General features: G+C 41.0%; 2 protein-coding genes across 2 annotated transcripts; one reads left to right on the plus strand and one right to left on the minus strand.

Annotated features, from left to right (window-relative positions):
• Window positions 1-1,291: 1,291 nt before the first annotated feature.
• On the minus strand, window positions 1,292-1,991 carry LOC104435912. The gene is made up of 2 exons (XM_039308552.1): window positions 1,593-1,991; window positions 1,292-1,511 (listed from the first exon to the last, which is right to left on the minus strand). Exons 1-2 carry the CDS (start codon window positions 1,790-1,792, stop codon window positions 1,466-1,468), a joined length of 246 nt encoding a protein of 81 aa, XP_039164486.1. The 5' UTR covers window positions 1,793-1,991; the 3' UTR covers window positions 1,292-1,465.
• Window positions 1,992-7,867: 5,876 nt separating this feature from the next.
• LOC104435915 (protein TRANSPARENT TESTA 9) lies at window positions 7,868-19,587 on the plus strand. Its single transcript, XM_010048618.3, has 21 exons — window positions 7,868-8,275; window positions 9,905-9,956; window positions 10,039-10,115; window positions 10,203-10,336; window positions 10,428-10,524; window positions 10,652-10,709; window positions 11,235-11,343; window positions 11,462-11,582; window positions 11,669-11,855; window positions 12,648-12,973; window positions 14,311-14,399; window positions 14,479-14,549; window positions 15,055-15,165; window positions 16,054-16,119; window positions 16,588-16,725; window positions 17,337-17,442; window positions 17,524-17,592; window positions 17,742-17,800; window positions 18,010-18,169; window positions 18,663-18,829; window positions 18,967-19,587. Exons 1-21 carry the CDS (start codon window positions 8,223-8,225, stop codon window positions 19,258-19,260), a joined length of 2,544 nt encoding a protein of 847 aa, XP_010046920.2. The 5' UTR covers window positions 7,868-8,222; the 3' UTR covers window positions 19,261-19,587.
• The last annotated feature ends 485 nt before the right edge of the window (window positions 19,588-20,072 follow it).

Below are 20,072 nucleotides of genomic sequence, written 5' to 3' on the forward strand. Positions count from 1 at the left end.
TCTGAGAGAAATTTGAGACGGAGAGTGCTGAGGAACAAGCATCGGATGAACGTGGAGCATGCCACGAAACAAGATAATACTAAATCTCTCTTCCGAACCCTTGGTTTCTGAATAATGCCATATTGGATCATTTGTTAGCTAAATGGCATATAGGTCGCAGTCTTATTATAGAAAAAGTTGTAAGGCATAACCTATAATCCTAAGCAACCTATGAAGAAAGAGAGAAGGGATCAACGAGCGACGTTGGATCTGCGGATGCAATAAAAAGGGACTCATAAAATTTTCATCTTCGGTTTATGGGGTTCCTTTCTGGGGCTTTTGGCTGTAAAGTTGCTTGCGAATTGGGGAGACAGATGGGTTGCCATTCCACAATCCGATTGCTGAAGTTTCTTGCCTTGTTGTGTTCCTCAAGGACAGAGAGAGATGGGGATGGACCCAAGACCTTACTTTGTTGCTGCAATGAATGACAATCATTCTTAGTAGCAAATAAAGAAGATGCGAACTCATATGGCTCTTGCACTTCCCGAGTGAATAATTGATCGATTGCCATTTCTAGTCGAGTATTTGGGAGTGCCCCAGCTCGTGCTCGGTAGACGACAAAGCCGTACCTCTGCCAGAAAGCAGCAGTTCCTCGCCTACTTTCTTTTTTTTTTTTTTTTGGTCGAACCTCGCCTACTTCCTGAGTCCTTCGTCCGTGACAAAAAAATCTGTGATCCTGGCTACTTCTCTGCTGCACAATCTTTTTATTTTTGCCCTTTTTTTTAACGTTTTGGCGTAGCGGATAGCGATTTAGCAAAGAACCTCCGCTCCACTGCATTTATGTCTCAGCTAAGCTGGGTTTGATCTCACGGGGTTTGAGATTTAACAAGGTGGCATTCGCGCATCTGGTTAGAACTTGGATCACTGATGAAAATTGCCGACAGTCTATCCGAATTTAAGAGATAAACTCATTTATCCGTTTCGTATGCTGGTGGATTGACAGAGACAAAAAAGCAGAGCAAGTTCTAGACATTGTTGTTAAAGCGCATTATTAGAATCAACCCAAGAGCAATGTGGACTGGAGTGTTGAAGTGGATGTGTTGTCTCTTGGGAGACTCAAGAAACTGCAAACCGTCGAGACTTCCAGACATTTCTATTTACTTTCGGGAAGCAGACGCCAGATTAAACATGGGTTGCTGATCGAGATCTCAGATTCCCGCCTGATTCTCAGGCAAAAGAAGAGGCTTTTTTTCTCCTTTCTCAATGCGTTTCTCGTTTCGAAGATTTTCGGGAGAACCGAGACAAGACAAAAGACAACCGAAGCTCTTCTCCGTCCAAAGCACGCGAAAGGGGAAACATGCACAAAGCGGAATTGACGACCTTGGTCACAATACTGATAATTACATCAAAATCTCCAGCACATCAGATAGGTCAATTAAAGACATGAAAGAACCACCCCAAGTCATTTGCTAATCTAGGCTAAAGCCTAACGACCCTCCTCCAGTTCAACCGCAGAGCAGAGACCGCTGCTTCTTGAACATGCAAAGGAAGAATTTTCAGAGAGAGATCCAACAGGAAAGAAGCAGAGGGAGAACATTTTCCCAAAATCTTACTGGTTCAGGACCAACCGTCGACTGCAGAGAGTGCACAAATATTTACGCTTGACGTTAAAGCAGACGGGCAAGAAGCAGAATCTCCAATGGCTCTCGACGTCGATGGCCTCCACTTTCCCTCCGCAGTGAGGGCATGACCCGGAAGCCTGTTGTCTTCCCAGTTCCTTTTCCTCCGCGTTGCATATGAACACCACGCGCATTTCTTCTTGTCCTTCTTCTTCTTCTTCAGCTTCAGATGGGTCTGTTCCGGTCCCGTCCGAGCTCTATATAATAACGCAGAAAGACTGATGAAGAAAGCCAAGTTGGAAAAGCGAAGGGGCTATTTCAACAAAGGGGAACGCGTCGACAAGACCCGGGCAGGTGGCTTATGTAGAGGTAGAGGACCAGAGAGGCTAGGTTGGAACTGAGGATTAGAGAGGGGGTTAAAGCTATAGGGATATTCGGCGGATCAAGTTAAGACGTTTGACGACTTTTGGGGAATTATTAGGAGAGAAATGATCGCATCTCAACTTTTCACTTTGCTCATCTTTTCGTTGTTTATTTTCCTAGTACTCATTCACATGCCGCTGTCCCTTCTAGGGGTTGGAAAAACCATTAAGACGACATGACGCATGGAATAGTCAAAGTGAAGATGATTTAGCGAATTTCCCGAGTAATACGCAATTATTTGTACGTCCATTTCATGAATTACTGAAGGACTAATATGCAAACCTCCCGAAAGGAGGACTGATTTTTGTAAATTTATTTCGTTGAAGACCATAATAATTTTCCTCCCCAAAAAATGACCATAGTCAAACGTCCTAGGGGGAAGGACCGTGCCTCCATTAATTGAAGTATAAATGGAGAAGATATAGGTTGGACACATCACATTACATACAATTGTGGTTTCTGTTGCAGGATAACCTTACAAAAACAAGGTTTGCTTCAACAAATAGGATTTGTTTGCGCCTATCTGGTAATGCGGCGGGCTATCAGATCGCATATTGGATTGCATTTTTTAATTCAATGCGCCAATACCCACATACGCTTATGCCCTCTTGTTGGAAATATATATTTTTTGAGCCTTGTTCCCAACTCTACCCTCTTGATATTTTACGTCTAAGAGACATCAAGATCCACAAGAGACCTCAAACGAAATAGTTAAGGAACTCACTTAGGTCTATCTTCATATCCTTTCTTGCACGAATATTTTTTTGCACATTTTTTCAAGGATCGAATAGTCGAATGTTCATAGAACTTAGACATAAATCTCATAAATAGTCTAGTGGCTTCTGTTTGCACCAAAAAGTCATCAAATTGTCAACATGAGTAGATAGATGATTTTTTTTTTTTTTTTTGTCGGTGAGTAGATAGATGATTAAAAAGTCAAATATTGACAAGCACATAACTCATCGTGATAACCACAAAGATCATTATCAATATTAGCATACATATTATTGCCAATTGGATATTAATATACAGTGAAATATGCTTAACAAGGATCAATGGGGATATTGATTAGTAAGATTGATAAGCTATCAATGCGTTAAAAGAAGATTGAAGGCATATAGGGCACCAAGGTGCAATTATAAGTTTGAAGTTGCTAGAGAACAAAATAATTGAGATCATGGAGCAATTAACAAGCGTTTTTTAAATGAAAACTGGCTAAAGGTAAGATCTTGGCATCTTGAGAACATGGGCAAAAAGTTTTCGGAATAAAAAACATGACTATAGATGCAAAAGAACTATTTAGAGACTACTATGGTATAACCATTGTAATTACGGTTGCCTATCTGTGGAAGGTCGTCTCACAAAACAAACAATTCCAGTATCATTAAGTTTTGTTTACCTTTTTTGTATTAAACTTTTAGTTTCAAAATTCACGTTGTCAATTAAATTCTAGCATATGTCTTAGCTGTAGTTTCAAATCCACATTGTCAATTAAATTATGGCGTGTATCTCTATTTTAGATGTTTCTTCATTGATTAAATTCAAACATGGCGACTTTGTTTTCTTAAACTCTATTTTGGATTAAATTTTGACACTGTTGAAGTGGCTATATTTTTCAAAATTTTTTGTTGTTTAAATTAGTTAACGTGCGCACATTTTCATATGGAGTAAATCTATTAATATCCTTACTTAAATGCGATATTTTTCGTCAGGAAACATCATAAAACTTGTTCCTTGTAGTAAAAATGGAAGAATGACTTCCGATGAAAAAATATTTGGTTCAGCTAAACAAGTTCCTAATCTCGTATAAAAAAAGTCCTGTTGCTTCAGCTAGATAGAGATTTTCGAGACACGCGACCTGACAAGTGGCTGAATTCTAGAGCCGGACAGAACACGAAATTCGAGTAAAGAAATGACGGAAGCGGAAATGAAGTGAAATTTGAAAACGAAACGCGCAGGTGGGACGGGGGAGAGAGAGGGACGGCTATCGTTTCATTTCGGGGGAGGGAGGGAGGAAGGGAGGGAGGGATCGAGGGCGGCAGTCAATCCAACCCCCCCGGAACGCCCTCAGTTGAATCCGCGCTGTCACGTCCGCTCGCCTTTTGTGCCCCCCGGACCCTATTTGTCAAATCCAGACCAGAAAATTAAAAAAAAATACTTTGAGTCGCACGCAAAACCAATTTTGCATCCATTAAAAAAATCGATTCCCGTCGATCCGTCAAGCTGATAGTCTAAACCCTGTAACTTTTGACACGCACGAATTCAATCGGAAAGTCGCTTCGATCCAGCGAACGGCGGCGCCTCAGCGGGCGACACGTAACCCAGCGCTGTCCTAGTTTGGCCCACCGGGAGCGACCTTTGTTTCCGTCTTCTCCAGGCCGTCCTCCGTGGAAATTTATAGCGTTGTTTTCGTGGGTCGCGAGTTTAAAAACAGTCCGAGGTAAAGCTCGTCCGGCGCATGCCCGTGGTTTTCCAAAGGAGGACCTCCCTAACGTACGCGCGTCGACCGCGCCTCCCCCGCGTCAGCGCCTACGCAAGTGCGAGGTTCCCTCGGGGCTCCCGGAACACAACAAGACATTTAGGGCGCGTTTGATTGTGTTTCTGTTTAAAAATTGTTAGGAAACGTAAATAAAAAAGTGTTTACATTCCGGGAGAACAATTTTTGAACAAAACAACGCGTTTAGTAAACTTTTCTAATAAAAAATAAACAGAAACATGTTTGGTAAATTTGGATAATTTTTTTATTTCTTTTATTTTTTCTATTTTTTTCTTATTTTTCCTTTTTTTCTTTTTTTTCTTTTTCATTTTTTTTTCTTCTTTTTGGCCGGTCGCCGGCTAAGGCCTTGGCCACCGCCCGACGCCGACCCGGCCACCGCTGCGGCCGAGCTCGCCCGGCGGCGGGCGGCCTCGCCTTGATTCGGCGCTCGCCCGGCCTCGGGCGGCGCGGCCTCGCCGGCCACCGCCCGCGACGCCGACTCGCCGGCCACCGCCAGCGACGCCGACTCGCCCGGGCGGCGCGAGGTCGGCCTCGCCTTGATTCGGCGAGGCCGAGCTCGCCCGGCGGCGGGCGGCGCGGCCTCGCCGGGCCACCACCGAGACGACGCGACTCGCCTGTGCGGCGCGAGGTCGGCCTCGCCTTGATTCGGCGAGGCCGAGCTCGCCCAAATGGCGAGCAAGGCGCGGCCTCGCCGTGCCACTACCGGGCGAGGCCGAGGCTCACCGGCCGTTGGGCGAGGTCGGCCTCGCCGGATCTGGCGAGATCGAGGTCGCCCGGGCCGGGCGAGGCCGACCCTCGCCCCGGCTACGGCGAGCCTCGGCCTCGCCGGGGACGGCGAGCCTCGGCCTCGCCCGGCCGGCGAGCCTCGCCGTGGCCGGGCGAGGCCGCCGTCCCCTCATCGGCCGGTCGGCCATGGCCGAGGCGGCAGACCAAAAGAAAAAAGAACAAGAAAATAAGAAAAAAAGAAAAGAAAATAAAGAGAAAAAGAAAAAGAAAATAAAATTTGTGTTTCTCAAAAGTGTTTTCGAAACAAGAAACACAAAATTTGTGTTTCTTGTTTTCGTTTTTTTTGTTCCTGGGAACAAAAGAACAAAAAAAACAGAAAAAGTGTTTAAAAACAAAAAAAAGAACACAACCAAACACAGCCTTAAAACGGCAGGTGCGATCAGTCGGTGGCTGCGAGGAAGCAACCCCTGTCGCCTGTTTTCCCTGGAATTTCTTAATGTCGCGTGTAGAATGTGTACAGTAGTTTTTCTTTTTCCAAGATAATTCTTGAATGCGTATATATTTTCCCTTTTCTCGTTGCCCCGCCCTGAAACTACTGGGCTGAGTGCGACGGTGGAATGTGTCTGCATAGCCTTTGAAGAAAGTAAAATGCAACATAGGCCCCGTTTGTTTGTGTTTCTTTTTTTTTTTTTGTTTTTAAACACTTTTTCTCGTTTTTTGTTCCCTGGGAACAAAAAGGAATAAAACGCGTTTGGGTGCGTTTTTGTTTTTTTGTTCTTTTGTTCCTGGAACAAAAAAGAAACAAAACAAGAAACACAAATTTTGTGTTTCTTGTTTCAAAACACTTTTGAAAAACACTTATTTTTTTTTTTTTCTCTTATTTTCTTGTTCTTTTTTCTTTTGGCCGGTCGCCGCCGGCCATGGCCATGGCGACCGGCCAACGAGGGACGGCGGCCTCGCCCAACCATGGCGAGGCTCGCCGTAGCTAGGCGAGGGTCGGCCTCGCCATGGCTGGCCGAGCTCGAGCTCGCCCGGATCCATGGCGAGGCCGAGCCTCGCGATCCGGGCGAGCTCGAGCTCGCCCGGGCCATGGCGAGGCCGACCTCGGGGCGAGCTCGATCTCGCCCAGATTCGGCGAGGCCGAGCTCGCCCGGCGGCCGGCGAGCCTCGGCCTCGGGATCTGGGCGAGTCGGCTGTCGCCAGCGGTGGCCGGCGAGGCCGCGCCTTGCCCGCCCGCCGCTAGGCGAGCCTCGGCCGACCGGTCGCCGGCCAAGGCCTTGGCGCCCGGCCAAAAGAAGAAAAAAAAATGAAAAAGAAAAAAAGGAAAAATAAGAAAAAAATAGAAAAAATAAAAGAAATAAAAAAATTATCCAAATTTACCAAACATGTTTTTGTTTATTTTTTATTCCCGAACAAGTTTACCAAACGCGTTGTTTTGTTCAAAAATTGTTCCCCTAACGTAAACACTTTTTTCTATTTCGTTTCCTGAACAATTTTTAAACGAAACACAACCAAACGCGCCCATAGAATCCAGGAGATTGTTTCTTGAAATTTGCACCTATTAACATGAATGGATACAATTGAATATACGATCGAAAGTACTTACTTATTTACCGGAAAGAAACAACTTCTTTATACATCTAATAAAAGTTATCAAAAAAGTCATAAATCTAAGGTCTATGGACTCTTTTGTAATTTGTTCTTCACGGGTTGACGAAACAAGGTATATACACAGAGACAACAAGGGAAAAGGGTGTCGCGTTTTATTAGGACACGAACCCCTCTTTCATGATATTAGCAAAACCATCATCTTGTATGTTCTCAGAGACGACTGGTATTAAGTCAGCTAAAATGCACGCATGGCATCCGCGTGATGGACCCGTATACACGTGTTCTCATCGGCGCCACGTTCTTCAGCAACCTCCACGGTACGACCGCCACACCTTCTTCCATTATTAGTCATGTTGACCAACGATGCTGCTCTCGACCGAGCTGGCGTTTCCTATTTCCTAGACACGAGGTTTGCCGGAGTGTCAATCGTAACATGAAAAACATGCTGAAACTGAAGCTTCTTTTTTCTTTCGTTTGCGTGTTTTGCTTTTCGTTCAGAACAAAAAGTCTGTCTAATGTCCAATGATGTAGTAATGTGCTCGGTGGCAGCATTTGACCCAAAAAAAAACAAAGTGTTCGGCAGCCCATCTCGCCCGTCACCTTCGTGTCTGGTTCCTGGGTGCTTCTCTTGTGGTTTTCTGCTCGTTTTCTACCGTCATTACACAAGCCCAACGACTAGCGAAAGAGAATGTTCTCTCAACATAGTCGGTAAAGGGCCAGGCCCACAGACCAGGCCCAATCGTGCGACCTTGCAAATCAACAATTGTTAAGGTTGCTGTCGTGAGGGCCGTAGCGGGCCTGAGTGGAGTGGGACTTCTTTTCGCCAAGCCCGCCAATCGATGGGCCGGCCCCTTCCGGATCCCGCCGGTTCGCTCCGACTCCGAGTAGGGGAAAAAGGGAATATTCCTTGTCATCCTCAGCTGTCCATCCAAGCCTCTCCCCATTCGGATCTTCTCGGACCTCGGATCCGACTTGAAATCCGAAGTGGAGCCATCGTCTTTTGCCAGGCTGCCAGCTCCCCCACCTCGTCCTCCCCTCCCACGCCGAAGGTGCCTTTTTGTTTGTGCTTGCCTCTGCGTCTGCGTCTGCGTCTGCGGCCAGTTCATCGTCGCTGCTTGGCTTTTCCTCAATCTTCTCGCTCCGTTCCTCTTCTCACTCGCCGGAGTCGCCGCCGCCGCCGCCCTCCGCCATCGTCACCGTCGTCGTCGTCGGCGCACGGAGACACCCTCCCGCCCCCGGATCACGTCCCATCCCCGGAGCCTTTCCCCGCTCTTCAATTCCCTGAATCTCACTCCTCCTCGAGCGCTGCGGGAGCGAATTAAAGCTTGGTTAGCATGGGGAATCCGGTGGCCTGATCGTCCCAAATCATGTGGCTTGCCTTCTGGAGATCGAGGAATCGACTCTCCCTTGACGAGCTCAGGTTTGCAATGCGATACGCGTCAATTTCCGTCTTATATATACATACATGGATATGTATGTGTGTACGTATGTGTTTCGTTTGTCAAGTTTATAGCGGTTGCAAGGCTAACGTAACTTTGCTGGCGATCGTCACTTTTTGATGTTCCATGAGACGGTTCTCTTACTTGGCGCGCGAATGTGATGGTCGCAGCAAAAGCTAATTACTTGTGATTTCGCCCGTTCTGTGGTTCTCTTATTTACATTCTTTACTTCCCCAGTTTGCAGTCGAGCATGATGAAAATAATACTAGGAAAGTTAGCCTTCTTTCGGTAGGAATGTGGATATCTTGTCGTTGGTTGGTCAGGCTCTTTTGGTTCTCTTGACCAATTTTGACAGGCGTGGATGTCTTGATGACATGATACTGTAGAAAGAGTGTGCGTGTTAGTCTTTCATATCTTAAATAAGATACCGTGGTGGACTGAGGAGTGCCTTCAAGAGAGTCTCCTGTAATGGTGATTTAATGTCCGAAAAAGTTCATATAAAGCTTACCTTAATTAAAGGAGCATCATCGGCCCTAATGTACACTGATTCAACAGTAGCGGACCGGACGTCTAGGGGTCAATTTGACATTGACTAGATAGATCTATAGTAACATTCTCATTATTGCCACTCACGGTGTGTCAACGGGATTTGGAGAATTAGAGGAAGAGAATCAATGGTTTCTGCTGCAGGAGGTTTGTATTAATCCATCCGCTAATTCCATGTTAATGGGCTTAAGGTGCAGCAAGTGCAACAGCTAAGATGTTTTGATGGATTCCGAATGAAACTTGACACAAAATTAAGGTGCCAACATCAAAGTGCAGTATAAACCAACATTGCTGTGGCACACCTGCATGACCAGGCACTATCTCTGATCGAAGGAGAAGCCATTCTGCCATACTTTGCAAAGTCCATGTTACGTTTCTCTCAAATGGCTCTTCAAAGGACCTCGATGCATGGTTACACGATGCACAGAGAAAATTGCATATCTATGTCTAGTGTGTAGATAGATTGAATCATTGTAGTTGAGGTTAGTCAAATTGAGCATGTTCAAGGTATAATTGAAACTTGATTCTATCTAAAGCTTGGTGCTTTGCAATTTAAGATATAATTTTAGATGAAATTCATTCCCAAATAGTACTCATATGGCTGAGATGCTCAAGCTCGAGATGGTGAGCCTTAGAAGTTCAAAAGGTTGTACTTTTGAAAAAATTCTGATGAACAACTCTGGGTTTCAGCAGTTTTAAAAAATTCCGTCAAACAACTCTTGATTTCAGCAGTTTTATCAATAGATATCCGCTATGTTCTCTATATATGTTGGTATTTGGTGGGCTTCTTTTCAAAGTCTGTCGTTCTGAAAATAGGGTAGAAAAACAAACAAATCTTTGAATGAACAGAATCCACGATTAGGGTAACTGTGGTAGCCGTAGTCTTTTTGGGCACAATCCTAAGTAGAAATAGGAACAAGTAAGCTGCAGGAATTTTCAGCAATAGAGGTCTTGGAGCATTAATGTGTACATACACGTGACGCATACATCTTTGAAGAGAATTAAGTTTGCATTGATTGGAGCAACGTTGTTTATGAGGGCCAACCTTTTCTTATCTGTTGCAGATATTTGACTGATCAACTCTTTAAAATCCAAGTTGTCAACGAGGTGAACAAGGTAATGATGATAAATTATTAATTTGACCTTGCTAAACAGTGGACTCTTCTCATGCGCTTTTTACTCGTATTTGATCATGTAGGATTTTGTCATTGAGGCCTTGCGATCAATTGCGGAATTGATAACATATGGCGATCAGCATGACTCTGCCTTTTTCGAGTGAGACTTTGAAGGTCTAACTTTTCTTATTAGAAAACTTCAAATGGGGAAATGTCAGCTGATTTTGTGCCATTCTGGTTGCTGCAGGTTTTTTATGGAGAAGCAAGTCATGGGCGAGTTTGTTCGAATTTTGAAGATTAGTAGACCTGTCGGTGTTTCACTTCAGTTGCTTCAAACGTTGAGTATAATGATCCAAAACCTTAAAAGTGAACATGCCATATGTAAATTTCTTTGTTTGAGCTTATTGGATTCCACTTTGAAATTAAGTTTGTTCAACAAGATGTTTAAAAGCATGTCATGGGGATGTTGCAGATTATTTGTTCAGTAATGAGCATATCAACTACCTAATAACCTATTCATTCAACTTTGACAATGAGGAGCTGCTCTCCTACTATATATCTTTTTTAAGGTTTGTAGTCTACTTACGACCAAGATAGTTGGTAACTTTTCTTTATGTTTCCCATCCCTTTGCAACTGTAATTCTAACTGCTATTTTCTTTTGTTCTCAATGATCCTGTATGTCGTGGCATGTAAAGAGCGATAAGCGGGAAGCTAAATAAAAACACAATTTCTCTGCTGGTGAAGACTCAAGATGTGAGTTTGTTCTTTTCCATCTTCTATTTTCTTCATCCTGCCCACATATATTCGTTGCTAACGTTTTCTTCATCGTCTTTGTTGGTGAAGAATGGGGGCATCACTGTATTGCAATTTTCATTTTTGCAATTAGGAAAATGAGTTTGTGTGCATTTTTCTCAACATAAGAGTGACAAAACCTATTGCACCAACTCCTTTCTGTCCCCCCCCAAAAAAAAAAGGAAAAGAAAAGAAATGAAAATTGATAATTGGAAAGACTTTTCACAACTGATATTTGGGATCATCCCCTGATTCTGGTTCCTACTTTCTTTCACCAGTCATTACTGCTAGCTTCTCTTCTTCAGTTCATTTTCCATCCCCCATTTGCATATGCTATGCAATTAATGGTTGACCGGTTATGCTAAATTAGCTTTGCTTTTAACCTTTAACTGAATTATAGATTCTCCATGTCAAGTCCAAGAATTTTTCTTTGCTTTTTTGCTCTCTCTCTCTCTCAAAATTTCTTTTGTACTGTGGAACATCTAGGATGACGTAGTATCTTTCCCACTATATACTGAGGCAATACGGTTTGCCTTCCATGAAGAAAATATGGTCCGTACAGCCATACGCGCTCTTTCACTCAATGTTTACCATGGTGAGCTACCGGTTATCTCCTTATATTCTCACTTTTATGCTGCTGATGTTCCTTTCTTTTATGATGCCAATTTGTTAGCTCCATGTGTTTACCTTGAGATTTTTTTTTTTGCCTTTAGTTGGTGATGTATCTGTGAATAGATTTGTCGCCAGCCCTCCACATTCTAAATATTTTTCAAACTTGGTCAAATACTTCTGCAAGCAGTGCTTGGAGTTGAATGAATTGGTTTCAGATGCTCTGTAAGACTCTGGGGCTTCACCATCCTTTCGTATATCAAGGGAAACGCCCTGAAATGCTAAAAATAATTTTATGGTTATGTATGCAGAAAATCTGGCCCAGAACCGCCATCTACTATTCTTGCTGTGGTGGATGAACTTGAGGATACTCTGTACTATTTCAGTGATATCACCTCCGCTGGTATTCCTGATGTTGGGAGGTTACTGACTGATGAGTTTTTGAAGCATTTGGTGTTTCCATTGCTCCTTCCTTCTCTGAAGACAGAACCAGCTTATGTAAATGACTTAACCTCTTGACTTCAATGGCTTTGGTTTCTCTGATTTCTTCTGGTCCTCATGGTTCTTGTGTCCGCCAGTGTTGTTTATAAATACTAATTCTTAACTTATGTATATATATGAATTTCTTGATCCAATACCGTTATATTCTTCCAAATTAAACTTACAGTGAACTTTTGACCAAATATATCAAATAAATTAGACTTTATTACATGCGTTGGCATCTGATAAATGGCAATGAATACAAGAACAAAAGGAATATTGGATTTTTTATGATCATCTTATGGCCTTGAAGAAGAGTGCCCGTCATTAGAATGTTTATTAATCATCGCAAGGTAAATCAAGTAATCATTGCAAGGAACCGACATATCATAGTGAAATGGCTTCTGCTTTGTAACATCAACATATCTTCATAGCTACTATTTTAACATCTCCCAGTAGCTTCTATAAAATTGCTTACTGAGCTTAAAAGTGTTATATCTTAGAATATTTTTGCCCACAATACATCATAACGAAACTATAGCACAACACAGTTGTAGTGCAGCTACGCCTGTACCAAATGAAATTTTAGTGAGGATATGATGCTTATTTATCTATTGGTTCCCTTACCAATTCTATGAGTTGATTATATTATTTTTGATAATTCAAGCAGTGAAGTGTTCGATTCATGATTTGCAATTTGATTAGAGAACTGCGGTGGAAAAGTTGGGTTTTTTCCTTTTAACATTTTCATTTTGATTAATTTATGTAGCATTAATCCTTTCTCTATATCTTGGTGCTAAATAAGTGCAGGAAGTAAGGATTGGTTCTGTCACTTCTTTGTACTTGATCTGCTGCATCCTTCATATTGTTAAGATCAAAGATTTGGCGAATAGTATAGCCGCTGGGCTTTTTTTTCCTCCGGAGGTGTTCGTTGCAAATTCTGGTAATAAGGCCAATGGTTTCTTATCTGTTCATGAACCTACCAATGAAAGCAAACAACCAGACAACGAAAGTCTTGGCAGTGAAAATGATAAAAAGTTGAAGGCCTATCTGGTTGACTGTTCTACTGGTACACAAGTCCATGAAGAGGCTGCCGTCAAGGCAAATGTTAGTATCGATTCCTCTGTTGCATTGAGGTAACATGATGTGATTTAGCTTTCCACAGATCCTTAACATTTGTAGTATTTGTTGTTTTGGATACACAATTGATTTTACGGATCTTTAGGATTGCCATATGCTTTTATATCCCTTAATTTAGGATCGAGAATGGAGTCAATTGTATATCTCCTATTTGTTTTGTGCTAGAGTAGATGAGATTGAAAAAAAAATTGATTAGAGAGAAGCTCTATTCTCTTATCTCTTATTGACCATGCTCAGAAATTGATAGAGGAAAACAATGTTGCTATGCTTTTGGAATGCTTTACCAGTGACATGTACATGAATTTTTTAAATTGTTGTCATCATTATTTGTTTAAATAGTTCTTAGAAGCAGCAAATTTCATGGCCTCTTCTCCGAAAGGAGGCCTCAGATTTTGTTAATTAGGGACTAGTCAAGACTTTTGTGAGCTTTCTTAACTGCAAGTTGTGGGTTGCTTTGATGTTTGATTGAGCGTCAGGAATTGCTGTTCCTGGACATTGTAAGAGTAGAAAAAAACCAAATTTGATGAATAAGCATTACAGTGAGTATCTTGGGATTTTTGATGTCCTGGGTTGCACCATTCTGATGACTTTCCTTCATTTGTTTGTTCTAGAGAAAGTAAGGATTCTCGTGTCCTTTTTTTATTACCTGAGGTAGCGAGAAGGATTAGCTGATTAATTGCTAGGGCTTCTCTGACATGAAATATCCAAGCTGGAGAGATGCATGCTCTCTCGTACTTGTTGTCTACGGCTAAGACTTACTTTGAGAGCCAAGATAGATCTTTGGATGTTCATGAAGAAATGTGAGATTATGCTGAAAGTATTTTTGTGAAGTTCTTTCAATTATGCACTTCTCAATATTTTGTGGACTTGTATAAGGACACCTCATTTAAGAATTCCTCATTCTGGGCTTCTCTTTATTTAAGTCACTGCTACATATATCATTGATTCATTATTATATGACCTCTAGTCAGTACTCAACTCCCAGAAAGGTTATGTAACCTCTGAAAAGATGGAGCAAATCAATCATTTCAATTTCTTTGGTAACCATTATAGCTTAAGCTTGGGTAGAAACAACATGAAAAACCGTTGAATATGGCAAAGATACTGTTAACTTGTGATATTTTGAGTCTTATGTTTCGATTTTGTTACAAAGACCCAAAGAATGGAATAAATGTGCCACTTAGTGTTTTATCATGTTTTTATGCTGAGCGAGGTCCCTTTTAGAGTTTTCTATTTGGTTCTATACTGTTCTAACTGAGGAAATGGTAAATTAGCAGACATCTGTTGCCGATGTTTACTCCATTTTCTTTCTCTAACATTTATAACTTTGCAGGGAGACATTACTTTCGTACATCAGAGATGGGAACAATGTTCAAGTTTTGGGTTCGTTGAGTGTGTTCGCTACGCTGTTACAAACGAAAGGTTGGGCTGTTGTATCTTTCTAGTTACAATTACTTATTTGGTATATACTGCCATTTATTATCAACATTTGCTGTTACAGAACTGGATGAGTCAATGCTGGATGCTCTTGGAATTCTTCCTCAGCGCAAAAAGCAGAAAAAACTCTTGCTAGTAAGCATTATTGATTCTGCATTTCTTTGGCACTCTTATAAATAAATTTAGCAAAGTACCTTGCTTGTAATATTCATCCTTTTGCTTTATGTACACAGTGGTTAAATGACATTAATTCCTAGAGTGTTATGCACGAAATTTGGACCTCAAAAAACTAATGTTTGAAAATTCATTCAGTGATACTTTGAAGGAGTTGGCTGTCTGATCAAGACTTGTTGATGATCCATTATATACCTATTGCTATTGAAGAGATTATCAAGCTGTTAACATATTCTGAATTTGTTCTCATGTACATCTTTGGTCAGTTTTTCATTTCATTATCACTTTTTCCTTCAATAAGTTTTTGTGCTGTTTTTAATTCATCTGGAAAACAAATTGTTGTTTTTCAAATACTATTTTAAGTAGATGATATTTTTTAGTCTAGTTAACTAGGTTTGCTTCTCATACTCTCCCTTCTGCTCGAAGCCTGTGTTACTATTGTTCTCTTCTGTTCATTATCTTGTAGGAATCATTGGTTGGCGAGGGTTCTGGTGAAGAGCAACTGTTTTCTTCTGAAAGCATTTCAATGAAAGATGGTCTAAGTGGTGAACTAGATGGTTATCTACAAAGAATCAAGGTATAAATTGATGTTCCCCCTCCCTTTCTGCTTCAATTCTTGAGCCTTTTCCTTTAGCTTTTTGTGTCATTCCTTGTTGGTGTGTAAGTTTGATGTATGAGCATTGCTTATACGTATGTTTCTGTCATACTTATGGCTTTAATCCCAGCAACCAATTTGGCATTTAATGGGAAAAAGCTCTCAATTCTTCTTGTTATGATATATGGAAATCAAATACGTACTGTTACAATGCTGGGAAAGAACTTCATCAAGTCTTTTCTGTGAAGTGTAAAACCTCTTCTATTATTATTGTTTGGAGTGTAATATATGATCTTATTGCCACTTGGATTAATTCGGGATCTGTGAATATTAGGGCGATTCTTGGGTTTAACTATCTAATATCCAACCTTGTCATGATGGGCCTTGTCTTTATTGTAGCGCCCATTTTCCAGTTCTTTGAAAAAAAGACGGAGAAGCTGAATTCAATGAACATGATGTATCTGTATCTCAAATTGGTGTTATTAATATCAATCTTATTATGATTGGTCCATTGTATACTTCAGGCTCATTTCATAGGGGGCATTCCTTAGAAAATGATGTTCAAGTTTTGTAGCAACTATTCCCGTATCAGAATAAAATTTCCTTTTCTGAAGGTTGAAAATTTGGCTTTCCTTTGACTTCATGTCTCTTTCATTTCTTTAATTTGCATAGTTTAGTGATTATCTAAGCACGATATTTTGTTCTTGGAGCTCTTTTAGGTTAGGAAGACTTCTATTCTGTAGTGGGTCATTGTTGTACTGTTGGTGTCATTCTTGGTTGTTAATTCCCTCTGGTATTTCTCTGAATACATGACACTAATCAAAAGGCAATAACTTCCTTACACTTTTCTTTTGCTCGCCCTTCTAACAGGACCAGTATTGTGTGTCAACTTCAAGTACAGAAGAGGGAGCAAGCCCTAGGTGCCACAGATTTCAGGTAAGTTGGTTATTGAACAAAATTCTGGTTTTAGAGGCTACTTAGAATTTTCTTTTGTGGTATGTCTATGTAATTTTTCCTGGTGATTTCCAATTTGCGCTTTGATTAGGTTTCTGTCTTCAAATACTCATCTAGTCCTTATTTCAGTTTGGTTTAGCTTGTTAGTTTTTGAGTTGAACCCAACTATTAACAACCCTGTTAATTAGGTAGCAATTTATCTTTTGTGACTCATATATATTAGCTAAGATCATCCTAGAAGTTTTGGCCTTTTATTTGTGAACCGTAAGAGTTATGCACTCTTTTGTTCTCGATTGTGTGCACTTCTTAGTAAACTTTGCGCAATGATGATTGGATGATGTGCTTGTTTTCCACTACAATACAATTGTTTGACTATCATTTTAAAAATTTTGGCGCATTCTTTCAAGTTGAAATTGATGAATTGCTTTTTGTTGGGGACCTTTCTTGAAGGTGCTAGATGCGTTGATCGCTCTTTTCTGTCGCTCAAATATACCAGGAGAGACATTGTGGGATGGGGGCTGGCTTTTGCGCCAATTGCTTCCCCATGGCGAAGCAGAGTTTAGCAGTCATCATCTCGTATTGCTCAAAGTAAGTGTCATGTCTGAATTTAAAGGGAGATATAATCATAAATAGTAGCCTTCCAGGAGCTGCATTTAATCACACTTGATGAACTTCTATTGTTGTTTGTTCTTGGAAAACAAAGTATTAAGTGGTGTCAAAGTGACCAAAGCAGTCTTTTTTACTGGGATGCTCCTTTATTTTGTGGAGAGAGTCTCTCCAAGCAAATCCCTAAGTTTTGACGAGTAGTGCTTTGATGAATTCTGGGTTTGCTGTCGTGATAGCATGTGCAACTGGAGTGAGAATGAATAAGCAAACTGCAGTTATAATTAAATTGCAAAGCATTGGCCCCTGGGAATTATGATATCCTTTGTGTATTTTGTTTTAACACTGGCTTTTGTTTTCCTTCTTTATTGGTTGATGCTATGGAGTTGTATTATTTTTAGTTGCTATTTTTGCCATCAAACCATGAATGAGAAATTTTGGAATTTGCTATGGCTGACATACATGATCAGGTAATAGTGTGGTGAAGATGCAACAATGTTTCATGTGTCACGAACTCTCATTTAGTAGGTCTTTTTTTCTATTTTAATGACAAACCAACAAATGTTGAGGACTAACTTGGCAGCCTTTTAATGCAGGAATCATACAGGAGCTGTACTCGTGCTCTTTTACAGGAGACTAGAGGATCGTGGCCCGATTTGGTCCTCACAATCATTATTAATGAGTGGAAGAAGTGCAAAAGAGGTATTTGACTTAGTTTCCAAACAGTGTCTGGTCTCACATGAGGTTTGTTTATGCATCTGAAGAATTACATTCCATTTTTAGCAATTGAGGCTTCATCCCCCAGAAAGGAGCCTAAGAGCATACTCTTGTCACAGTGGAAGTTCCATGAAGGTAAAAGCCGTAGCTATTCTCCCAGAAGATAAGATGATACTCACCACTATGTTTTTTCAACATCTCACTGGTGTACTCTTTGCAGAGATCTGTGTACTGTATAACTTTTCCACTTTGCAGATGATTAGTCTTTCTCTTTCTTTTAACAGAGGTTGCTCCGAGTGAATCATCCATCCCTGCTGGTGAAAGGATGTGTGAGGTGGTAAAGGTCTGTTTCTGTTACAGCAACGTTTGATTTTCTTTGTTTTGTCCATTTCAGTAGTGGTGCGTGAGAATGATCTTCTCAAGATTCGTCCTCCTCTACAGCCTCACTTTGCAATCACATGGATGCATTCAGATTTCTAAGAGGAGATCTTGATATTTATTGTCAGCCAAGTGATTCTCTACATGCCTAATAGTTTCTGCCTTTTGTTTTAGGTGTTCGTCCTACGTCATCAACTTCAACTATTTTCCCTTGGTAGAGCTTTGCCAGAGCAGCCTTCTATTAATGCACAAGGCGATCACCCGGAAAATTCACGTGCAAAAACATCTGGACTCAATGTCTCTGTTCCAAAGCCTGGCACTGAATTAAAAGTTGGTAAGTCCAAGAATAAGTTCAAAAGTTTACTCCATTATGATTTATATAGAATTTAATGTTGCTGTTAACTGAAGTGGAGTTACAATGTTAAAGAAACTGGTTTTGAAGAGGGTACTTCAAAAGTTATTGTTTTCAGAAATCATAGAGATTCGTAATTGGTACTTGTTTTAATTTATGTTTTGCTGAATAGGAGTAGATCTTTCTTCTATGACTAATTAAATACATTGGGTTATTCACCACTCCAAGTACCTTAACAAACTTGAAGACTGAAGGTTCTGACAATTGGGCTCAACTAAAGAGGAAAATGTAAAACGCTCTTTTGCCGGGGTTAATTCTTAAGGTTGGGATCAAGTTCACGAGAAGATACAAGTTTCTTTGCTTTGTCAACTTTTCCAATTTCATACCAGTCAAATCTGCGTTACTTTTTGTGTAAGATGGTGTTGTAGGATTATCATGTGGCTTACTTAATGTTGCTGCTTATGGTCATCTGCAGTTGATGCTCTGCCGTGTAGGATTGCCTTTGAGAGGGGTAAAGAACGTTACTTTCGCTTTCTTGCTGTCTCTGCGGGAATTTCAGGATGGCTTATTCTCGCTGAAGAATTACCATTGAAGCAGAACTATGGAATTATCCGTGTTGCTGCACCTTTGGCTGGTTCAAATGTACGGAAAGCTGGTGCAGTTGTGTCGTTTCTGTTTTGTCATCGTATAGATAGTGTTTGTCAGTGATGAAGAATCTTTTGTTCTCAAAGCTGGCTTTTAAATTTTGCCTAAATGGGTTTGCTTCCTTGTGTTTTCAGCCAAGAATCGATAACAAGCACCCAAAGTGGTTACACTTGCGAATCCGGCCATCCTCAATACCCTCTTTGGATCCCACAAAAACTTCAGATGGAAAAGTGAAGCCAAGAGCTATGGTGGATGGGAGGTGGACCCTGGCATTCAGGGATGAGGAGTCTTGCAAGACTGCTTTGTCTATGATTGTTGAGGAGACAGATCTGCAGAGTAATGAGGTAGAGAAGAGACTAAAACCTTTACTCGACCTTGAAAATGCCTTAGGTTTATCTGACATTTTTCAGCACGAGACTTCCTCTTAAACTGAAAGCTTTCCGCCCAACAATTAATTTCTTGGTTTTAAGCTGAAAAAAATAGTTTACTTTTTGTGGGGGTGAGATTTATTAGGATTATTCACCCTTCATAGGAGCCCTGTCTGTAGATACACCAAAATTTAGATTAGCTTCCTCTGTGTCATTCTTTGTATATGAGTGTTGTGCCTGATTTTTTATTTATCAACCTTTTCCCTTTTCTCTAGCAGCTGCTGTCAAGAGTATGTATATTTCATGGGTCAAAAGCTGTAAAATCATTGTACATCTCAGACAATCTCATTAGTGAATTTTTTAGAGCAATTTTTTTCCCAAGATCAAGAGTTCCTAGTGTGTTCACAACATTTTGTCCCTGCATCAATGGTCTGCACTTCGAAATTTTGCGGTTACTTTTGCAGTTCTTTCTGGATTTAACGATCTGGAGAAAGCGCTTCGAATTTTTGGAATCTTGGGAGAGATTAAGCAAAACATAATCTGAATTTTGAGAGGGTGAACATCAGGCTGGGAGGTCAATTGCTTGAGATATATTAGTGCTTTGTGCAGGTGACTCTCAGGACAGTGATGGTATAGGTTGTTGTCTTCTGAGTGTTGCCTTTCTACAGATTTTCACATAACTGCTGCAGACAAGGGGTTCAGCGAAAATTCTCATTGACTCTGCTTGTTTCAGAGTTTCCCTCGGAGTTCTGTCTTAAGCAGGGGAACATAACTCTTTTCTTGAATTAACTAAAATCGAATATCCAAATAATGCAGTTTTAATTTTTATGTCATGCGAATGCCCGCAACAGAATTGCAAGGAGAAGTTGCCA

This window comes from Eucalyptus grandis, chromosome 3 (assembly GCF_016545825.1).
Source record: "Eucalyptus grandis isolate ANBG69807.140 chromosome 3, ASM1654582v1, whole genome shotgun sequence".
Taxonomy (NCBI): domain Eukaryota; kingdom Viridiplantae; phylum Streptophyta; class Magnoliopsida; order Myrtales; family Myrtaceae; genus Eucalyptus; species Eucalyptus grandis.

What these genes read in the sequence shown, in the direction of transcription:
- LOC104435912 (XM_039308552.1), bottom strand. Translation starts at nt 1,792, where the DNA reads ATGCGCGTGGTGTTCATATGCAACGCGGAGGAAAAGGAACTGGGAAGA. An exon ending in CGACGGTTGGTCCTGAACCA is followed by an intron (nt 1,512 to 1,592) that starts GTAAGATTTTGG and finishes TGCATGTTCAAG; the next exon opens with AAGCAGCGGTCTCTGCTCTG.
- LOC104435915 (XM_010048618.3), top strand. Translation starts at nt 8,223, where the DNA reads ATGTGGCTTGCCTTCTGGAGATCGAGGAATCGACTCTCCCTTGACGAG. An exon ending in TTGTCAACGAGGTGAACAAG is followed by an intron (nt 9,957 to 10,038) that starts GTAATGATGATA and finishes TTGATCATGTAG; the next exon opens with GATTTTGTCATTGAGGCCTT. An exon ending in AGCAGAAAAAACTCTTGCTA is followed by an intron (nt 14,550 to 15,054) that starts GTAAGCATTATT and finishes ATTATCTTGTAG; the next exon opens with GAATCATTGGTTGGCGAGGG.